The sequence below is a fragment of the Hevea brasiliensis genome, chromosome 17 (assembly GCF_030052815.1).
Source record: "Hevea brasiliensis isolate MT/VB/25A 57/8 chromosome 17, ASM3005281v1, whole genome shotgun sequence".
Lineage (NCBI taxonomy): Eukaryota > Viridiplantae > Streptophyta > Magnoliopsida > Malpighiales > Euphorbiaceae > Hevea > Hevea brasiliensis.
Window position 1 is genome coordinate 9,296,954 of NC_079509.1, and position 17,927 is coordinate 9,314,880.

The following is a 17,927-nucleotide window of genomic DNA, read 5'->3' on the forward strand; positions in this document are numbered from 1 at the left end:
GTTCATCGGATTTCTGGATGCGTAAGACGAAGCTAAGAGACCCATTCTACCAATCAAGTGCAATGGTAGGCAACCGCGTATCATTTAAGCCGGAGAATTTGATTCACCGATTAAGTCTGTCTCTGGGAAGCAAGTAGCATATATATAGAATTAATAAAGCGATTAGGGAGATAAAATAAAACTTTCAACTTCGACATGAATTTAACTCTGCTGTAATCTAGGGGTTACTCCTGTCCTTTAGGCTCTTGGATATTTCAATCTTTTGCGAATTAAAGGGAATAAAAGTTTAAAATGAGACCTAATCATATTGCACAGTACAACAGAATAGAAAACTTATGATAGAGTCGCATATACTCTAATGTAACTAATTTAAATATGTTATCTAATTTTGAATCACTTCTAAACTATGTTCTGCTATCTCAAACACCAAATAAAAATTCAAATATTGAATACACAATCACATAAACAATCAATCACTTTCAATTGTAGGCTGCAACATTACACCACCACGGCAGAAAAAGGACAGTTAACCTAAATTATCAAAATGGTAGAATGTTATTCACAAACATACTACACAAATGGAAGGTCCATGGAGGCAATCCATTCAAGTACCAAACCCTAGCACATAAAATCAAAGTTGTACAAAAATTAAAACGTCTAACATACTAAGCATATGGTAAAACCATATTAAGCTCAAACAACTAATTGATACTCCATTACAGAAGATGGCACTGAAAGACAACAACAAATTAGGAAATTAGGTTTTTTCAGTGTTCTTCTCAAGTTCCCTCCTCAGCTGCAGCGAGAAGTCATCATTGACATCATCATCATCCCAATCATCCTCCCACTGCTGTGTGACCTCTTTTCCTTCCACCTTGACCTCCCACTCTGTCATTGTTATTATCATGAGAAACAATAGAAGCATTCTTACAAATGTCACAAAAAATGCAACATGATATGAAGAACAAGAAAAATGCGTTTCTCCCATGCATAAGACTCCCTGCTTTGAACCACAAAAGGCCAGAAAACTTCAAACCCTTGTGATGACCAGAAATGAAACCAAGATGAAAGTTACAAAATTAAATAAAAATAAGAAAGAAAAATAGGTTATCAAAATAAACAGAATTTGATTCTGCTATATAAATTCACGTGCTCTGTCACAGATGAATGCTAGGCAATATTATTTATCTTTTTTTTTTTTCTGCTAGAATGTTTGGGTTAGCAATTCATATATATAACCAGTCTATTTGTATAAATTTCACCAGCAATTTCACAAAATTATACATTATACACAATCATTGTAATATTCCATGTCACATTTTAGGCTACAGGAGTTATTTATCTTTCAATGCTCAACCGCAGCACCAGCTCCTAAACAACTTCTTATACCAGTTCTGCAACAATTAGCAAGAGTACAGCCATATTTAAGAAAGTATGATTTGTAAGTATCCATCGCTAGAACAAATCTAAGCAATCTCAGTCCCTAAATTCTGGTCCAAACTGAATTGGTTACCGGAGTAAAATCGTTAGAACACCTTCACATTTAGCCACAAAAACTGATATTCATCAAGTCCAAGGACTTGGCAAGTGGAAGAAAGAGAATCAATCATGTAAACAGTAAAAATTCTTCTATTAAATAAAGTACTGAGTCGAACTCACCATTCGATCAAAACCACCAGAAAAAAAGAAAAAAAAAAGGGTAATCAGCTCATCAATGTGACGTCAAACCTAATCGGATTAACATTGTTAAAATTCAAAATACAGTAGGTTTTGCATCATCAACATCATCATCTGTATTCATTCCCACATAAATATTATTCTCACACTAAAGTCTGAAGTCCGATTAACTTGCAACAAGTGTCATTCAAACAACATCCTTCTGAAATATAACAATGAAGAGCCAATCAAGCGATAATCAAATTCCATAATTACATTGATCAACAACTCATATATCCCGTGTACAAAAAATTAATAACAATAAAAAGAAAGAATTGAAAACAAGGTTATGATTTCACCTTCATTGATCTCAAACTCTTCAAATTCATCGTCATCCTCGAAGAGGTCCATCTTCACGTCCTCGGTTGCAGCTTTCTGTTCAGTCGCCATCTTCAGTGCTCAAAACAAGGTCCTGTCGATCCGAATTTACAAGATCTACTAGTTTAAAGGAAATATGAGCGAAACCCTAACCTCGCAGTCCGGGAATACGGTGGACAATTCTGGAATTGGGCTTATTAGGATTTTATTTGCAGGGGAAGAAAGGAATCTATATACGACAGCGTACTGTGTCTATTCTCTTTATGAGAAGGAATCATATTTTTTACAAGAGAACACTTGCATAGAAAATATTCTAAAAGATGAGATTTGAAATTAAAAAAAGAAAAAAATATATATTTATTTATTTTTAATTTTATAATAAAATATGCTAAATTTTGTTATAAATAAACTTTTAATATCATTTAACTAATCTTTTCTTAACAAACTTCTTCAATGTAAACTTTAGAACTCCATGTCTTTGAGCGATGAATTTTAGTATATACTGAATGAAAATTATAAAGAAATACTAAATAATATTAAGTATTTATTTGATATTAAAATTTACAATTAAAAAAAATACTTCAGAAATAAATTTACTTTTAAATTTTATTGATAAAATATAATTAATAAAAGTTTTACTATTTTTTATAAATTTTATGATTAAAATAAATTAAAATTAATTTTTAATTAATTTTTAATCTCAAATTAATATATTTAAAAAAATAATTTTCTAATAGCTCGAATACACGAACTATACAGATCCAATGTATAGACCGAACATAAGATACAAATAAATAAATTCTATTTGAAATAATGGTGAGTTCTAGAAATTTCCTTTTGAAAAAATGATTTTTTGACAGAATGACCGGGGTCGAATTTGAAGAAAGGAGAGAGTTTAGTATATTAAATAACATAGAAGTTGGTTTACAGAAACTCACAAAACGAGCATATATTATTTTTAAAATAAAATCTGCAAGATGATCTTCAATCTTTAATTCTTCAATCAGTTTCTCAAGACCCTAAATACAGAACACAAGGCATCACTGGTTTTTCAAAGAGAGCAAATTGTAATCCTCGAGAAGTCGGTACAAACAAGTTCGTTTTCTCCATTTTTTTAAACTCCGGTGCACGATTTCACAGCAAGTGTTTTACGCATGTACTAATTTTTAAATGAAAAGGAGACGCTGGATCATGATGGAAAGGAGCTGTAGCTTACAGCCAGGCAGGATTCTTTAATGGAGTAACCACTGCTTTCACTTGTAAGTAGTTGTTAAGGCTGTAGATACCCTTCTCCCTGCCTATACCACTCATCTTGTAGCCACCAAAAGGAATTGCCGCATCAAACACATCAAAGCAGTTAACCCACACTGTTCCTGCCCTCAGTGCTCTAGACAAGGTGTTTGCAGTGTCAATGTTCTTGGTGAAAACTCCTGCAGCCAGACCGTAACGGGAAGTATTTGCCCTTCGTATTACTTCGTCAAGATTCCTGGCAGAGACGAGGGATATAATTATTCTCGCTAATTTGATAGTTTTCGCAATCGCTTAACTAGAATGAAATTTGTATATGGTGCATTCAGCAAGTTAGTTTTAATTTCAGCAAGTTTATGACTCACTTGAACTTCAAGATTGATTGCACTGGACCGAAGATCTCATCCTGTGCTATCAACATATCATCCTGTTCGAAGAGGATGTTAATACAATCTAGCAGAGAGAGAGAGAGAGAGAGAGAGGGAGAGAGAGTGAGAAACAGGTACCTGAACATTTGAGAAAACAGTGGGCTGGATGAAGTAGCCCTTGGAGCCAAACCTGTCACCCCCACATTCAAGGGTAGCGTTGCTTTCGATTCCAGATCTTATATACCTGAGGACCTTCTGAAATTGCTCCGAGTCAATCTGGAAAGTTTGCAAGGTCCACAAAACAACATTACTTGAAAGCTAAAGCAATCAATATTTGCATGATTACGATTCACATATCCTGTGCTAGCGCACTTATAAGCCACTGAAACCAATTACCTGTGGACCTTGTTCGACACCTTGCTTGAAAGGATCACCAACAACACGTCTCTTGGCACGCGCCTTTGCTTTCTCTATAAACTCATCATATACAAGCTCGTGTACATATGTACGAGATCCAGCACAGCAACATTGGCCCTGTAGATAATAAGCACACACCTAAAAGATGCTTTCACAGGCATCATATTCAGACTCTGTCTTGTGGGTAAATTTGCATACGAACCTGATTGAAGAACAAAGCAAAGTGTGCAAGCTCCACAGCCTTATCAACGTCAGCATCCTCACAAACTATGAAAGGTGATTTCCCTCCAAGCTCTAGTGTAACTGGTTTAAGATTACTTCTTGCAGCCAATTCTAGTACAATCTTACCAGTATCAGTTGATCCTGTGAAAGCAATCTGCGCAGGAAGTGGTGACATCATTAATTGCTGGCAGTCCACAAGTATGCCCAAAGACAAACTTGATTCTGGAGTCCATATTGTCTTAGAATATACAGCTTCAGAAATGTTTCAATAAATTGCAGTCTTCTAGTTCGACTAGGTAAAGACAATTGGTGAGGCCGAAATTGAAATTGGGTTCCAAAAATACATGCCACGGTTCCCTCTGTTAAGTTGCTTTATCGGGTATAAACTCATCCATCTTTGATATTTATCACTTCAAAAGAACGCAGACTAGGAATCTAAAAATGCAAAGATGAAATGTAATTGGCTTCTACAGAAATTGAATTTGTTCTTAAAAGTTGAAACAATATGAAGTAATTGTACGTTTTCCAGGAGAAACATTAATGAAAACAGAAATTGAATTCGAGGCACCATGAAGGACAGAACATTACAAGTTCAGAAGTATGGTATTAGATCAATGTAAATTGAGCATAGAACAGATAACCATAAAATAGATTCAAATTCTCCAGAAAGCTAACAAAAATATGAACAGGAAATAAAACTTAGTAAAATACCTTGTCAACATCCATGTGGCTGGCAAGAGCTGCACCAGCAGTTGGACCATAGCCTGAAACTACGTTCAAAACACCTGGAGGAAGACCAGCCTTACATGAAGGATGCAAATTAGATTTCAAGATAATGGAATATAAGTGCAATTATTACCATTTTAACTATAGTATTAAGCTGTCAATAGAAGAATTGGACAACTGATTTAACCATTTTGTTTCTCATACTATCGGTGCATAATGATGTATTCTCTGACTAGAAGACTGTAGATGACATTGGACAAGGGTAGGGTACATGTGTTGAGCGATTGGATAAACCAAAATGACTTAAGCCAATTGATTTGGCTTAACCTTGCTATATTTTGTCTTGTTTTTTTACACTTGCTATATTTATTACTAATGTTGGACGTCCACCAGGCTTCACTTAAGAGGAAGCATCCAAGTAGATCACAAATAACCTCACTGTTGTTCAATATATAATTTTCATGCCTTTGGAATATTATCATGTTCTGCATTTATATTTTTTACTCTCGGTCCAAAAAAAATTCAGCGCACATAATTTTTCAAATCCTACCTCATGGAAAAGCTTTGCCGCATAAAGAGCAGTCAGAGGAGTCTGTTCAGCTGTCTTGAGTACAATAGTATTACCACAAGCTAATGCAGGACCAACTTTCCAAGCAAACATGATAAGAGGAAAGTTCCATGGAATTATCTGCCCTGCTACTCCAATCGGTTCGTGCAATACTTGAACATGGTGATTACCGTCTCCTGGAACTGTTAGCCCATGGATCTTATCTGCCCAACCTGGACAAATTAAGAAGACAATCATCACAATTCATAAAATAAATAAATAAATAAACAGTAATGCCACTGCAAGCATTTTATGAACCCCACCAGCATAGTAGTGAAACAGGCGAGACAGCATTGGTAACTCAGATTTAGCAGACTGTTCATAAGGCTTCCCATTATTCCATGTCTCTAAAGCTGCTAGTTCATCATTGTGCTTCTCAACCAAATCAGCAAAACGCAAGAGAATCCGCGATCTTTCCTGGAACAAAAACCCGTCAATTTAAACAAACTAGAAGACAAGAAATCACCGATAGTGTAATGCACTAAAGAAAAAAGGTAAAACTTCTGACGTAAGGGGTCATCTTTGGCCATGGTCCCTCATCAAATGCTTTGCGAGCAGCAGCTACCGCCCTGTTTATATCTTCAGCATCACCTTCAGCTACATGGGCAATCACTTCTTCTGTGCGAGGATCATATGCCGGAAATGTTCTCCCTGCAATCAATCGTACAATCTTTGAACATCGGCCACTCAAAGGAGGACTTCTATGTTGTTTTTTTTAAATAAAAAAAAAAAAAGGATAAGGTGCAATCTGAAAGGTTTAATTTAGTTTAATTTTTAATTTTTGATGTAATTTAATTCATAAATTTTCATTTATGTTTTAATTAATTCAATTAATAAAATTATATAATTATTTAATATTAACAAAAGTTATTTTTTAATATTATTTAAATAAAAATAATTAAATATTTTAAAAATAATATTAAAATATTATTTTTATATTATATAATTTATATAATTAAAATATTAAATAAATTATTTTTATATTATATTTTAATAATAAAAAATAATATTTTTATTAATTGGATTAATTAGAGCACGAATAAAAAAACTCAAGAGCTAAAAATGGACCAAAAAAATACCAGATGCTGCATCAACAAATTGCCCATTGATTAGATGTTGGGTGTAGACTGCTTGAACAGGTGGGGTGATCGGTTTCTCAACTGCTGCGGCAGTGCTAAATCTGTAGATGCTTCTTCCCCTGCTACGATTTCTTCCTGAGGATCATATTTCAAACCCATATATTAATCTTTTTGGTTGAATCTGGGAAAGCAAATTATAGAAAGAGAATATAATGAGAAAACAATGAACTCGTTTAGATAAAATATAAAGAGAAGAAAATTGATTGAAATAAACAGGATCTAAGGCCAAATAATTCTGCCAGGGTTATATGAAGATTAGATCTTCAGTTTTTCAGTAGAAGATAAACTCCAGCCTCTTTTTGTAGCGCTTCAAAAGTTACTGAAAACAGAACTATGGAACAAGATCTCAAATCTCTCCGAAGGTTTTGTTCCATGCTTGAGTCTTTCTACTAGTAAAAGAGATAAAAAGAAACACATACTTTATCATCCAAATATATGAAAACCACAAATCCTTTTTAATATCTTCTTCATCTTTCTCGGCTACCAACCAAAGGGTATCAACAGATTCCCTCCAACATACATACTCTAAAAGAAGGATAAGGAACAAGGATATACTTTGAGATGGCTTTCAAGAATTTCCTTCTACTTTGCAGGAAATTTACAAGTTCAAACACTTAATCGACTTTCTGTCAGAAACAGAGTACGCAGAAACTACGAAAACAGTGATGTGAAACTAAATGAAAAATTAAACAGAGGAAACGCATTCACGTATCATCATCATCATCAACAACTCCTCTTAACAAGAGAAACTAATCTAAAAAAGAAAGTAACAGAGAAGGGGAGTGGTCACCTAGAGAGAGAAGTAAAGAAGCAGCACCAGAAGAAGAGGAGAGCGAACGGGCTATCAAGGAAGATGTCCTGCGAGCTGCCATGGCCTGTGTCCAAGAAGGTCTGTGATGCAGGCGAAAGAAACAGAAAATATATAAATATAAAAAATAATAAAATTGTTTCTTTTAAATATTATCTTTAAAAAGTTTTGCCCGAGAAAAAGGGGTGTACACTCACCACCCTGTCGTCTCTGTCTGTCTCCGTGTCTTCTACCTTTAAAAATCCGTTTATGTCAGTGTCACTGCCATTATTTCCAAAGCAAAATGCTGATAAAAAAAAAATTCAAGGAAAAGAATTGAAGCAATAATTATCTTTCTTTTTTTACAAAATTCTACTGCTACTAAAATGCAAAAATTTGTTTGACGATTAAAAAATATTTTTAAATATATTAATTAAAAATATGAAAATTATTGTAGTATATTTTAATAATAATGAATATAAAATAATTAAATTTTTTTAAAGTGTCTTTTAAATGGTATAAAAAATAATATTTATTTAAAAATATTTTTAACTTTTTAATCTCATTATATTATACTTTCACTATTTATAAGAACGGTTAAAGTTCCCTTTCTACCCTCATGAATGAACCCGCCGTGCATTTGCAAGGCTCGAAGGAGGAAAAAAAAATATCCCAAGTAGAAGTCCAATAGATGGCGTTGAAATGAAAGGAAGGAACTGACAGGACAGTAAAATTAATCAACGCGCATTATGTGGATGGTAGCCACATTTTCTGTCTTTTATATATAATATCTATTATTATTATTATTATTATTATTATTAAAATAATTAATTATTAATTAAATAATATAAATATTACATTACATAATTAAAATATGAAAATTGAGAAAGATTATTCTTTTAATCTATTAATTTATGAAATCATGGCATTATAATTTTTTTAAACCATATATAATATATTTTATATGTATAGATAATGAAAATAATTAAATTAATTTTGTAATAAATTACAAATAATAATTTTTTAAAAAAATATATATATAATTTATTAATATTATTATAAAAATTTTTTTAATAAAAAAAATTTACAACCGCATCTGAGATCTGAGCACTCACCAGGTTAAGAGAAAAAGGCGGTGGCCTCTCTTTACTTTTTAATTTTTATTTTAAACTCTAATTATGATGATCCAAGAATATTCGAGATAAAAAAAACCCAAAAAAAAGCACATTCAATGTTTTTTTTTATCATTATAATAAAAAATTAATGAAACCTTAAGAGTAATTTATAAATAAAATATTTTTTATTTTAATTAATTACTGTTTATATATAAATTATAAAAATTTAAAAAATTTTCATATTTTATATTATATATTTACTATTTTAAAATTATTAACGATCTAGCTCATTATTCTTTTGTTATGAAACTAAATTTTCATTTTTATTTTTAAAATTTTAAAAATATTATAAGATGTTAGTTTTTAAATTTATTAATAATATAAAACATTATAATTTTTTAAAATTTCAAACTTTCCCTAACGATGTAACTATAAAACATGTTTAATCTTTAAAATAATAAAGGCAATAACATATTTTAAAATATCTTTAAAACGTTATATAATAAATAATTTTTATATTTAGTTGGATAAATAAATAAATAAAAATTATTATCATTTAAATTAAAATAATATAAAAATTAACGTATTTAAATGACAAATAAAATATAATAACATATAACTACTAATCTCTTGACCTGATAATAAAAAAAAATAAAAATAAAAAACATAACATTATAAAATATCAGTTTATAACCCATATGACATAATAACACGAGCTCCATTAATTGATTTATATTTAATTTAAAAATATTTTAATGTGTGAAGCATATTTATTTTAACTTATATTTATAATCATCACATTAATACATATTTGATTTATTGTTTTCAATTCTCAAATATTTATTTATGCCTTTTTCTCTATATCATTCTGAACTTTTTTCAAACTAATAAAAATAAAATCATCACTTTCACTCTATACCTTAAAATTTGAATGATGAAATTAATTTTCATTTAAATATTATTAAATTTTATTTATTATTTTACAATAAATAATAAGGATGAAATTTATCTAATAGCATGAAAATAATTATATTATTGATGTTATATAATATGACTAATTATATAATAAATACAATACAAAATAATTCACGAATGATTTGATTAAAAAAATTAAAATTTTTTAAAAAATTTAACATTTTAAAAATAATAATTGAAAATAATAAAATTCTAAAAAATAAGTGTTTAATAAATTTTTTTCATATAAAATATGTTTATTCCAATTATATTTGTATAATTGAAAGAGTTTATATTTATTATTTTTAATTAATTTTATATTTAGTGATAAAAAATTGAAGAAGTTTCTAAAAATAGAAGCAAATATTAATAAAATGTTAATCAAATGTAGTTAATTCTAAATTCAATAAAATTAGTTAATTTCATTGTATCAATTTTTTTTTTAACTTTTAGATATTACTTAAAGAGGATTTCTTTTTTTTAATTTTTTTATTATCATCATCAATTACAGATTCAGATATACATATTTTTTATAAAATAATGTGCCAAAAATGATTGTGGCTTCATAATAAATAATTTTTAACAAATCATACAATTTGTTAATTTTGTTACACTATTTTCTATAGTATGAATATACATAAATTGTTAACATACAAATATATATTGCGGCTTGTTAACTCTAAATGAAACACACACACACACCCATATATATATATATATATATTGCTTGATATTTTTACAGTGAATAAAATTTGATTTAATTATTGGTCGCTTCATTCTAAACTATGTATTCTATTTCATTTACAACATTGTCCAAAAAATCATATTAAATATACAATTGAGGTATCCCACAAAACAAAGAATTTCAAATAACATAACAATTTGTAGTTAACTGCATGGTATATGAATCGTTTTTAAAGTTATTGAATATTGAGTTTAAATTTCAATTGAATTTATTATTAAAAATAAAATTTTCTACTAGTTATAATGGCAAATTTTCTTTCAAATTTGTAATAAATGTCAATAGTGAAATGAATTGCACTACTAAGCTTTATTTATAGGATACTAGTTCTTTTTATTGACGTGCAATGCATATTTTTTGTATTCGTTATATGTATTCTGTAACACCTCGAATTTTTAAATAATTATTTTATGTGTTGTTATATAATTTTTTACTAATTTGACGAGTCTAGGAGGAGTCATATGATATTGATGAGATGTGAATATAGAAGATGTGATTTAGAACTGTTATTTGGATCATTTTGCAGGTTTGGTAGATTCTAGGTATAGGAGAAACTCTGCCGGATTTTCGGCAAAACTTAGAATGTCCATTGATTCTTTAAAGTTTTGCTTTAAATAAATATTGATAAATTTGTGATATAATTTTTAGGTGAGCCGAGTCAGTCAGCCTTCATTCTCCGCCCAGCCGCTGCAGTGACCTGTGAAGTATTGTGAGTAGATATTGATTTTAATTATAATTTTAATATCATTATATATTCAATGCATGCTCATACATCACACACACACACACACACATATATATGTGTGTGTGTGTGTGTGTGTGTGTAGCTACTTGCTAGACACGATATATGTTGCATTTTCTTGTTTGCATAATGGATGTGGATGTCGCCTTAGGGTGGTTTAGAGTAGTGTGTGTGTGTGTGTATGCGGTGTGATGGAAATGAATAGGATGAGCAGATCGGCTTGAGCTAGTCTCGCTTGGAGCCAAGTCCTTTTTGTAATAAGTCGAGGTGAGTATGGTTTTGAGTTGATCTCGCTGACCCCCACATTTAGATTATAAGAGAAAATCTAGCTCGAGTTGATCTCGTTGGCAGGTGTTGGATTAAGAGGGCTGTATAAGGAATCAGCTCCCATATACGTATATTGGTTGATGTAACATACGAGTGTGTGAGTGCTTCAAATTACTCTTTGTGTGAATATTGTTTGAATGGGATGAATTTGTTGATCTATGCTGCATTTCATCCATAGAGATGAATTAGTGCTAAATAGTTATAGAAATTGTATTTAAAATCAATATCTTACTCTATGAGTCAAACGCTTATTCATGTTCACCCATTTTTCCCAAGTACAGGAGAGTTTTATATGTAATTGACCTGTTCTCTTCCTCGCAGGTCCTTTTATGCCTATTTTTGTAATTTATATTGTCAGTTGAAATCTAGAACTCCGCATGTGTTAAAAAATATTTAATTTAATTTGGGATTGTAAAGATTATGTATTTTGAAAATTGTAAACTTCATATGATACATGTATGGTTGAATTGGTTGGGCTTATGGTTTGAATGAGGGAGTTGAGCTTTTACTTAATTTTATTTTAATTTATGAATAATTGTATGGGTGAGCTAAGCCTCCCAAATGCATTTTATTGATATTACAGGTCGGGTGAGTTAATAGCTCCCCATTAGATGGTTCAAGTTATGGCCAGACTCTATCAGGTTAGTTTCTTGAAATGAGCTCGAATATAAGCTTTTAGTTTGGGCTAAAAAATAGTTTAGACTTACTACGGGATTTGGGGGCCTTATGCTGACCCAAGTCCTAGTGCCGGTTTGGTCCGTGGGATCGGGTTGTGACATATTCATAATTTAATATTTTTATATATAATTTTTATTAATTTTTACATATAATTTCATTATAATACATTTATTATTATTATTATTATTATTATTATTATTATTATTATTATTATTATTATTATTAATGCATATTATATGTGTAGTATTTTTATATTAAGTTAATGAAAAATAAAGTATATCAATGAAAATAAGAATTATAGAAGTAAAATTTACGATGAAAATTTTATTGTTATGACATAATTTTATAATTGTGAGTGTTTTATAAATATATAAATTTAAATATTTGTTATCTTATTGGTTCATATGTTTTCGTGTGGAACATTTTTAATATAAAGTATTGAGTTTATTAAGCCAAATTTGTTTTTAGCATTTTATAATTTTTATAAAACATATATAATTAGCGTGAAAAATTTAAACTTTTGTCAATACTATTTAAGAGTTTATACATGTAATAGTAAAATAAATTTAATTTTGCATAATTTCATATAATGTTGATTTTTTTATTTCTAATTATTTTCAATTTGTATTTTTAATTTTATTTGATAAAATTAATTATGCATCCCATATCAATAAGTGTTAATATTATTAATTTTTATTTGATATATAATTTACATAATTTTATATTTTTTATGATAAAAAGAAAAATTTTAAAAATAAAATTGAAATTGTAACGGCCCAATCCACTAACTAGTATTGTCCGCTTTGGCCCAGCCCATACTAGACCTCACGGATTTATCCCTTGGGCTTTTACACCCAAAAGCGCTATAACTAGTGTTCTAAGACCACCCAATTTAAGTCCAGAATCTCTCTCGTGCTTTGCCGATGTGAGATTTGCCTAAGGGACCTTTCTCCCCCCCCCCCCCCCTCTTTTAAGACTCAGCGTCCTCGTTGAGGTTTACTTCACCATCGCTCAAGAGGCCACGCGAAGTGCTATGATACAAATTGTAACGGCCCGGCCCACTGGCTATGTCACGACCCAACCTATGGGCCGAACCGGCAGTAGGACCTGGGCCAGCCTAAAGCCCCTGAGGCCCGTAGTAAGCCTAACTATTCCTCAACCCAACTCTAAGGCCCATTTGGGCCCAATTTCAAGAATTCAACCGGACAGAGTCCGGCCATAAAATGGACCTTTTAAGGAGGAGTTTTTGACTCGCCTGACCTGTAAATACAATATATAATCAATTGGGGAGCACAGCTCACCCTCCACATACTCATAATAACATAAATTCAAATGGGAGCTCAGCTCCCTTATTTAGTTTAACATACATGCATATAATATGTTTACAGGTCAAACATGGCAAATTATATTATAAACCCAAATCAAATAAATATTTCTAACAAATGCTGAAATTCTACGAGTTAATAGAATTACACAAACATAAATAAACGACCTGCGAAGAAGAAAAGCAGGTTAACCACAACAATAATTCTCCTATAGCCTAGAAAAAATAATGAACAGGAGTGAGCGTTCGACTCAAAGAGTAAAATATCAATTTTAACCATAATCTCTATAACTATCTAAAACTAATGCACCCTGTAGAGTGAAATGCAACACCATCATAAATTTCATACAAATCACGTCAAAAAGGTAATTTGGAGTACTCACACACCCAACACTGTCAAACAATACATATATGGGAGTTGATCCCCTATACAGCCCTCTAAATCCAACCTGTGCCAGCGAAGCACTCAAGCCAGACTTTCGCTTAATAAACCAAATTGGGGTCCCAGCGAAGAACTCAAGCCGTGTCTACCCCGAAGGACCGGGTCCCAGTGAAAATCTCAAGCCGTGTCAACCCGTCTTGTCCATAGCCAACACCATACCACACGCATGCCAACTCACGCACACTACTCCAAATTACCACAACAACATCCATGGCACTTTAACAGTTGTGAATGCAACATAAAACGTGCCTAGAGTTTAACTACATAGATACATATTTATAAATGATGCATGGGTATGCTTGAATATATAATAATACCGAAATTACAATTAAAATTAATATTTTATTCACAGACTTAACCGCAGTCACTGTGGCGGCTGGGCGGAGGAGGAAGGCTGTCCCGGCTCACCTGATAATTTTATTACAATCATTTAATAAATTTGACTCAATACAAACTAAGAAAAATACCAAAAATATCCTAAGTCATGCCGAAAATCTGACAGTCTCCCTTATACTTAGGATCTACCCAACCTGCAAAAGGGCTTAAAACACACTTCTATATCCACAAACCATACACCCATAACTCAATCACATCACACAGCCCCTCCTGAAAGGGGTGTGTAGTTTTCGGTTTAAACCGAAAAACCGAATCGAACCGATTAATTCGGTTCAATCTGTTCGATTTTAAAATTTAATCGGTTCGGTTCGGTTTATAATTTTGATAATTTCGGATTAATCGGTTCAGTTCGGTTATTTTCATAAAAAAATAAAAAAAAACCGAACCGAACTGAAATTATTAATATATATAGGAAATAAAAAATCGAACCAAATTGAATCGAATCGAATCGAACCGAAATCAAAGAAAACCGAACCGAACCTTAAGATTTTTGAGTTTTGATTTCTAATTTTTTTTGTTTTTATGTTTTTATTATTTAGATTTAATGTTAAAAATATGAAATTTTATAAATTTCAGTTTGATCGGTTTAAAACCAAACCGAACCGATATTTATCGGTTCAATTCGGTTCAATTTTCTCTTATCAATCGGTTCGGTTATTAAAATTTTTGATTTTCAATTTTCGGTTTTATTGGTTCGGTTCGGTTCGGTTCGGAATCGAACCGACCATTTGCACACCCCTACCTCCTGAGCCTATCCAAACAGTTATCAATCACAATATGTAAAATTATAGTTTAATCCTTATAATTGATCTTTTTTGCAAAAGCTACCCAAATAAACTCTAAAAATTCTAAAACTTTGTCCCGCGGTCCTTAGCAATATTACTAAGCTAATGCAAAAAGAATCATAATTTTCTGAGCTACCACGAATATTTTATGGATTTTTAATCCCATTCAAGCACTAGAAAATTAAGAAAAAGTGAGGTTCGGGTTTACCTATGTTGATTCCGATCTCGGAAACGCACTCGGGACGTCTAACAATGGTAGGGTAGCCAAAATCTCGATCCAATTCCAAGACTTTTTCAATAGCCGGTCTGTCTGACCGAAAATTCACAGACTCGGGCAACCATCTGATTTCTGTGAATTGAAGGTACCTACACGAAGCCCACAATACGGAGGTTAGTATATAATTTTTACGGAATTTTCTAAGCTTATTTAATGCTCAGAAAAACACTACGAAGTTTCATGGGACCCACCAAAAAACGGTGTTGGAAAATTTCAAAATTTATATTGCCGCGAAACTCTCGACGAGTGGAGCACTCTGGTACTCTCGGTTTTCTCATGGGGTTCACGGTTTGCGAGAAATCTAGTCCAAAAATTGAAATGGGTTAAAACTTTTCGGACAAAAATTGGGCAAACCACTCGATGAATTTTGGTGTTCTTGGTGTCTATGAAAAGCTCTCGAGGTGTAGATAGTGTTTAACACAAGACCCGGCCCAATCGGTGGCCGGATCAGCAGGATTTTGGCCAGGAAGCTAAAACAGCGCGCTGCGCATCACGCCTCTTTGCGGGTCATTTTCGGTCGCTTGGAAGGCTGGCCGGTGGTGGGGGAAGGCTGGGGCGGGGCGCTGGCAAGGTGAGGAGGGCTGGGTGGTGGCAGCGCGGCGTGGGGAGGAGGGAAGAGAGAGAAAACGAGAGAGAGAGGAAGAGGGACGGGACGCGCGGGGAAGGGAAGAAGAAGAAAAGAAAAGGCCGGTCCGATTCGATCGGTCTGATCCGGTCTAGTTTGATTCGGTCGGTCCGATTCAGTATATAAAATTTTAAATTTTTACTCTTTCTTGAGACCGAAAACTAGATCTAAAAATTTCGAAAAAATTCTAGAAAACTCAGAAAAATTCGTAAAGTCCAAATATATTTTTAGTTTTACCACATAGTCTTTAAATTAATTTTTCAAAATCATCAAAGTTTTATATTTTTGGGAAATCAAACCCGATTTCTAAAATTTGAAAAATTTCAAATAATTTCCTAAAATTTAAATAAAATAAAATATTAATATTTACCCACAAAATAATAAATTTAAAAATTAGGGGTGTTACATTCTTCCCCCTTATAGAAAATTCGTCTTCGAATTTTACACAAGCCAGAATAAAGTACAAAATTGCACATTAAATAAATAAGGATATTTGCTACGCATGTCCCGCTCTGACTCCTAGGTGCACTCTTCTATTGACTGACTCCTCCACAAAATCTTAACTATAGGGATCTATTTTGATCTTAGCTGCCTCACTTGGTAGTCCACATGGCTACATGTTGCTCCTTAAATGTCAGGTTTTCTTTCAGCTCTACTGCATCCGACTGTAACACATGAGAAGGATCAGGTATGTATTTCCTGAGCATGGAGATGTGAAATACAGGATGAATATGAGAAAGGTTAAGTGGTAACTCCAACCGGTAGGTAACTGCTCCAACTCTATCAGTAACCTCAAAAGGTCCAATATACCAAGGTGCTAACTCCAATATACCGAGGTGCTAACTTTCCTTTCTTTCCAAATCTCATGACTCCCTTAATCGGAGAAACCTTCAGGAATATATAGTCGCCTACTGTAAATTCTACATCCCTCCGTCTGGGGTCTGTATAACTCTTCTACCTATCGAAAGTTGTTTCACTGCTCTCGATTAAAGGAACTATCTCTGAAGTGTACTGCACTAGGTCTACATCATGCACCTTCGCTTCTTCCATTTCCGTCCAACACAGAGGAGACCTACACTTTCTGCCATATAATGCCTCATAGGGTGCCATCCCTATGCTGGAATGATAACTGTTGTTGTAGGCAAACTCCACCAAAGGTAGTTGATCATCCCATTAACCTCCAAAATCCAAAACACTCATGCGAAGTATGTCTTCCAGTGTTTGGATTGTCCTTTCGGACTGTCCGTCTGTCTGAGGGTGAAAAGCAGTACTAAAGTTCAATTGTGTGCCAAGTGCCTCCTGCAACTTCCTCTAAAATCGAGATGTGAACTGGGGCCCTCTGTCAGATATTATGGAAACAGGAACTCCATGCAATCTGACCATTTCCCGAATGTAGAGCCAGGCATACTGTGCAATAGAATATGTGGTCTTCACAGGCAAGAAATGAGCTGATTTAGTCAGACAGCCTACAATCACCCATATCGAATCATATCCCCGCGTAGTATGAGGCAACCCAGTCACAAAATCCATAGTAATCATTTCCCACTTCCATTCTAGGATAGGAAGCTCTTGCAGCTTCCCTGACGGCCTCTGGTGTTCAAACTTCTCCTTCTGACAAGTCAAGCACTTAGGCACGAAGTCTGCTATGTCTCTCTTCATGCCATTCCACCAATAGCTATCTTTCACATCTTGGTACATTTTGGTAGAGCCTGGGTGGACATTGTACAGTGTATAGTGTGCCTCTTGCATGATTTTATTTCTGAGATTGTCCACGTCGGGCACACATATCCTGGAACCTTGCATAAGAACGCCATCATTGGAAAATCCAAACTCACCACCTTCACCCTGCTGTACTCTTTCTATGATCTTCATCAATTGCTGATCTCTGTGCTGGGAAACTCTAACTCTGTCTTGCAGGTCTGGTCTCACTGAAAAATGAGCCAACAATACCCCCTCATCTGAAAGATCTAAG

General features: G+C 32.7%; 2 protein-coding genes across 2 annotated transcripts; both read right to left on the reverse strand.

Moving 5' to 3' along the window:
• Positions 1 to 462: 462 nt before the first annotated feature.
• On the reverse strand, positions 463 to 2,311 carry LOC110660464 (protein DELETION OF SUV3 SUPPRESSOR 1(I)). Its single transcript, XM_021818787.2, has 2 exons — positions 2,016 to 2,311; positions 463 to 888 (listed from the first exon to the last, which is right to left on the reverse strand). Exons 1-2 carry the CDS (start codon positions 2,104 to 2,106, stop codon positions 758 to 760), a joined length of 222 nt encoding a protein of 73 aa, XP_021674479.1. The 5' UTR covers positions 2,107 to 2,311; the 3' UTR covers positions 463 to 757.
• A 646-nt stretch (positions 2,312 to 2,957) lies between these two features.
• On the reverse strand, positions 2,958 to 7,715 carry LOC110660465 (aldehyde dehydrogenase family 2 member B4, mitochondrial). The gene is made up of 11 exons (XM_021818788.2): positions 7,552 to 7,715; positions 6,702 to 6,836; positions 6,131 to 6,273; positions 5,886 to 6,039; positions 5,566 to 5,795; positions 5,001 to 5,090; positions 4,270 to 4,443; positions 4,047 to 4,184; positions 3,789 to 3,926; positions 3,648 to 3,709; positions 2,958 to 3,520 (listed from the first exon to the last, which is right to left on the reverse strand). Exons 1-11 carry the CDS (start codon positions 7,631 to 7,633, stop codon positions 3,247 to 3,249), a joined length of 1,620 nt encoding a protein of 539 aa, XP_021674480.2. The 5' UTR covers positions 7,634 to 7,715; the 3' UTR covers positions 2,958 to 3,246.
• Positions 7,716 to 17,927: the final 10,212 nt, after the last annotated feature.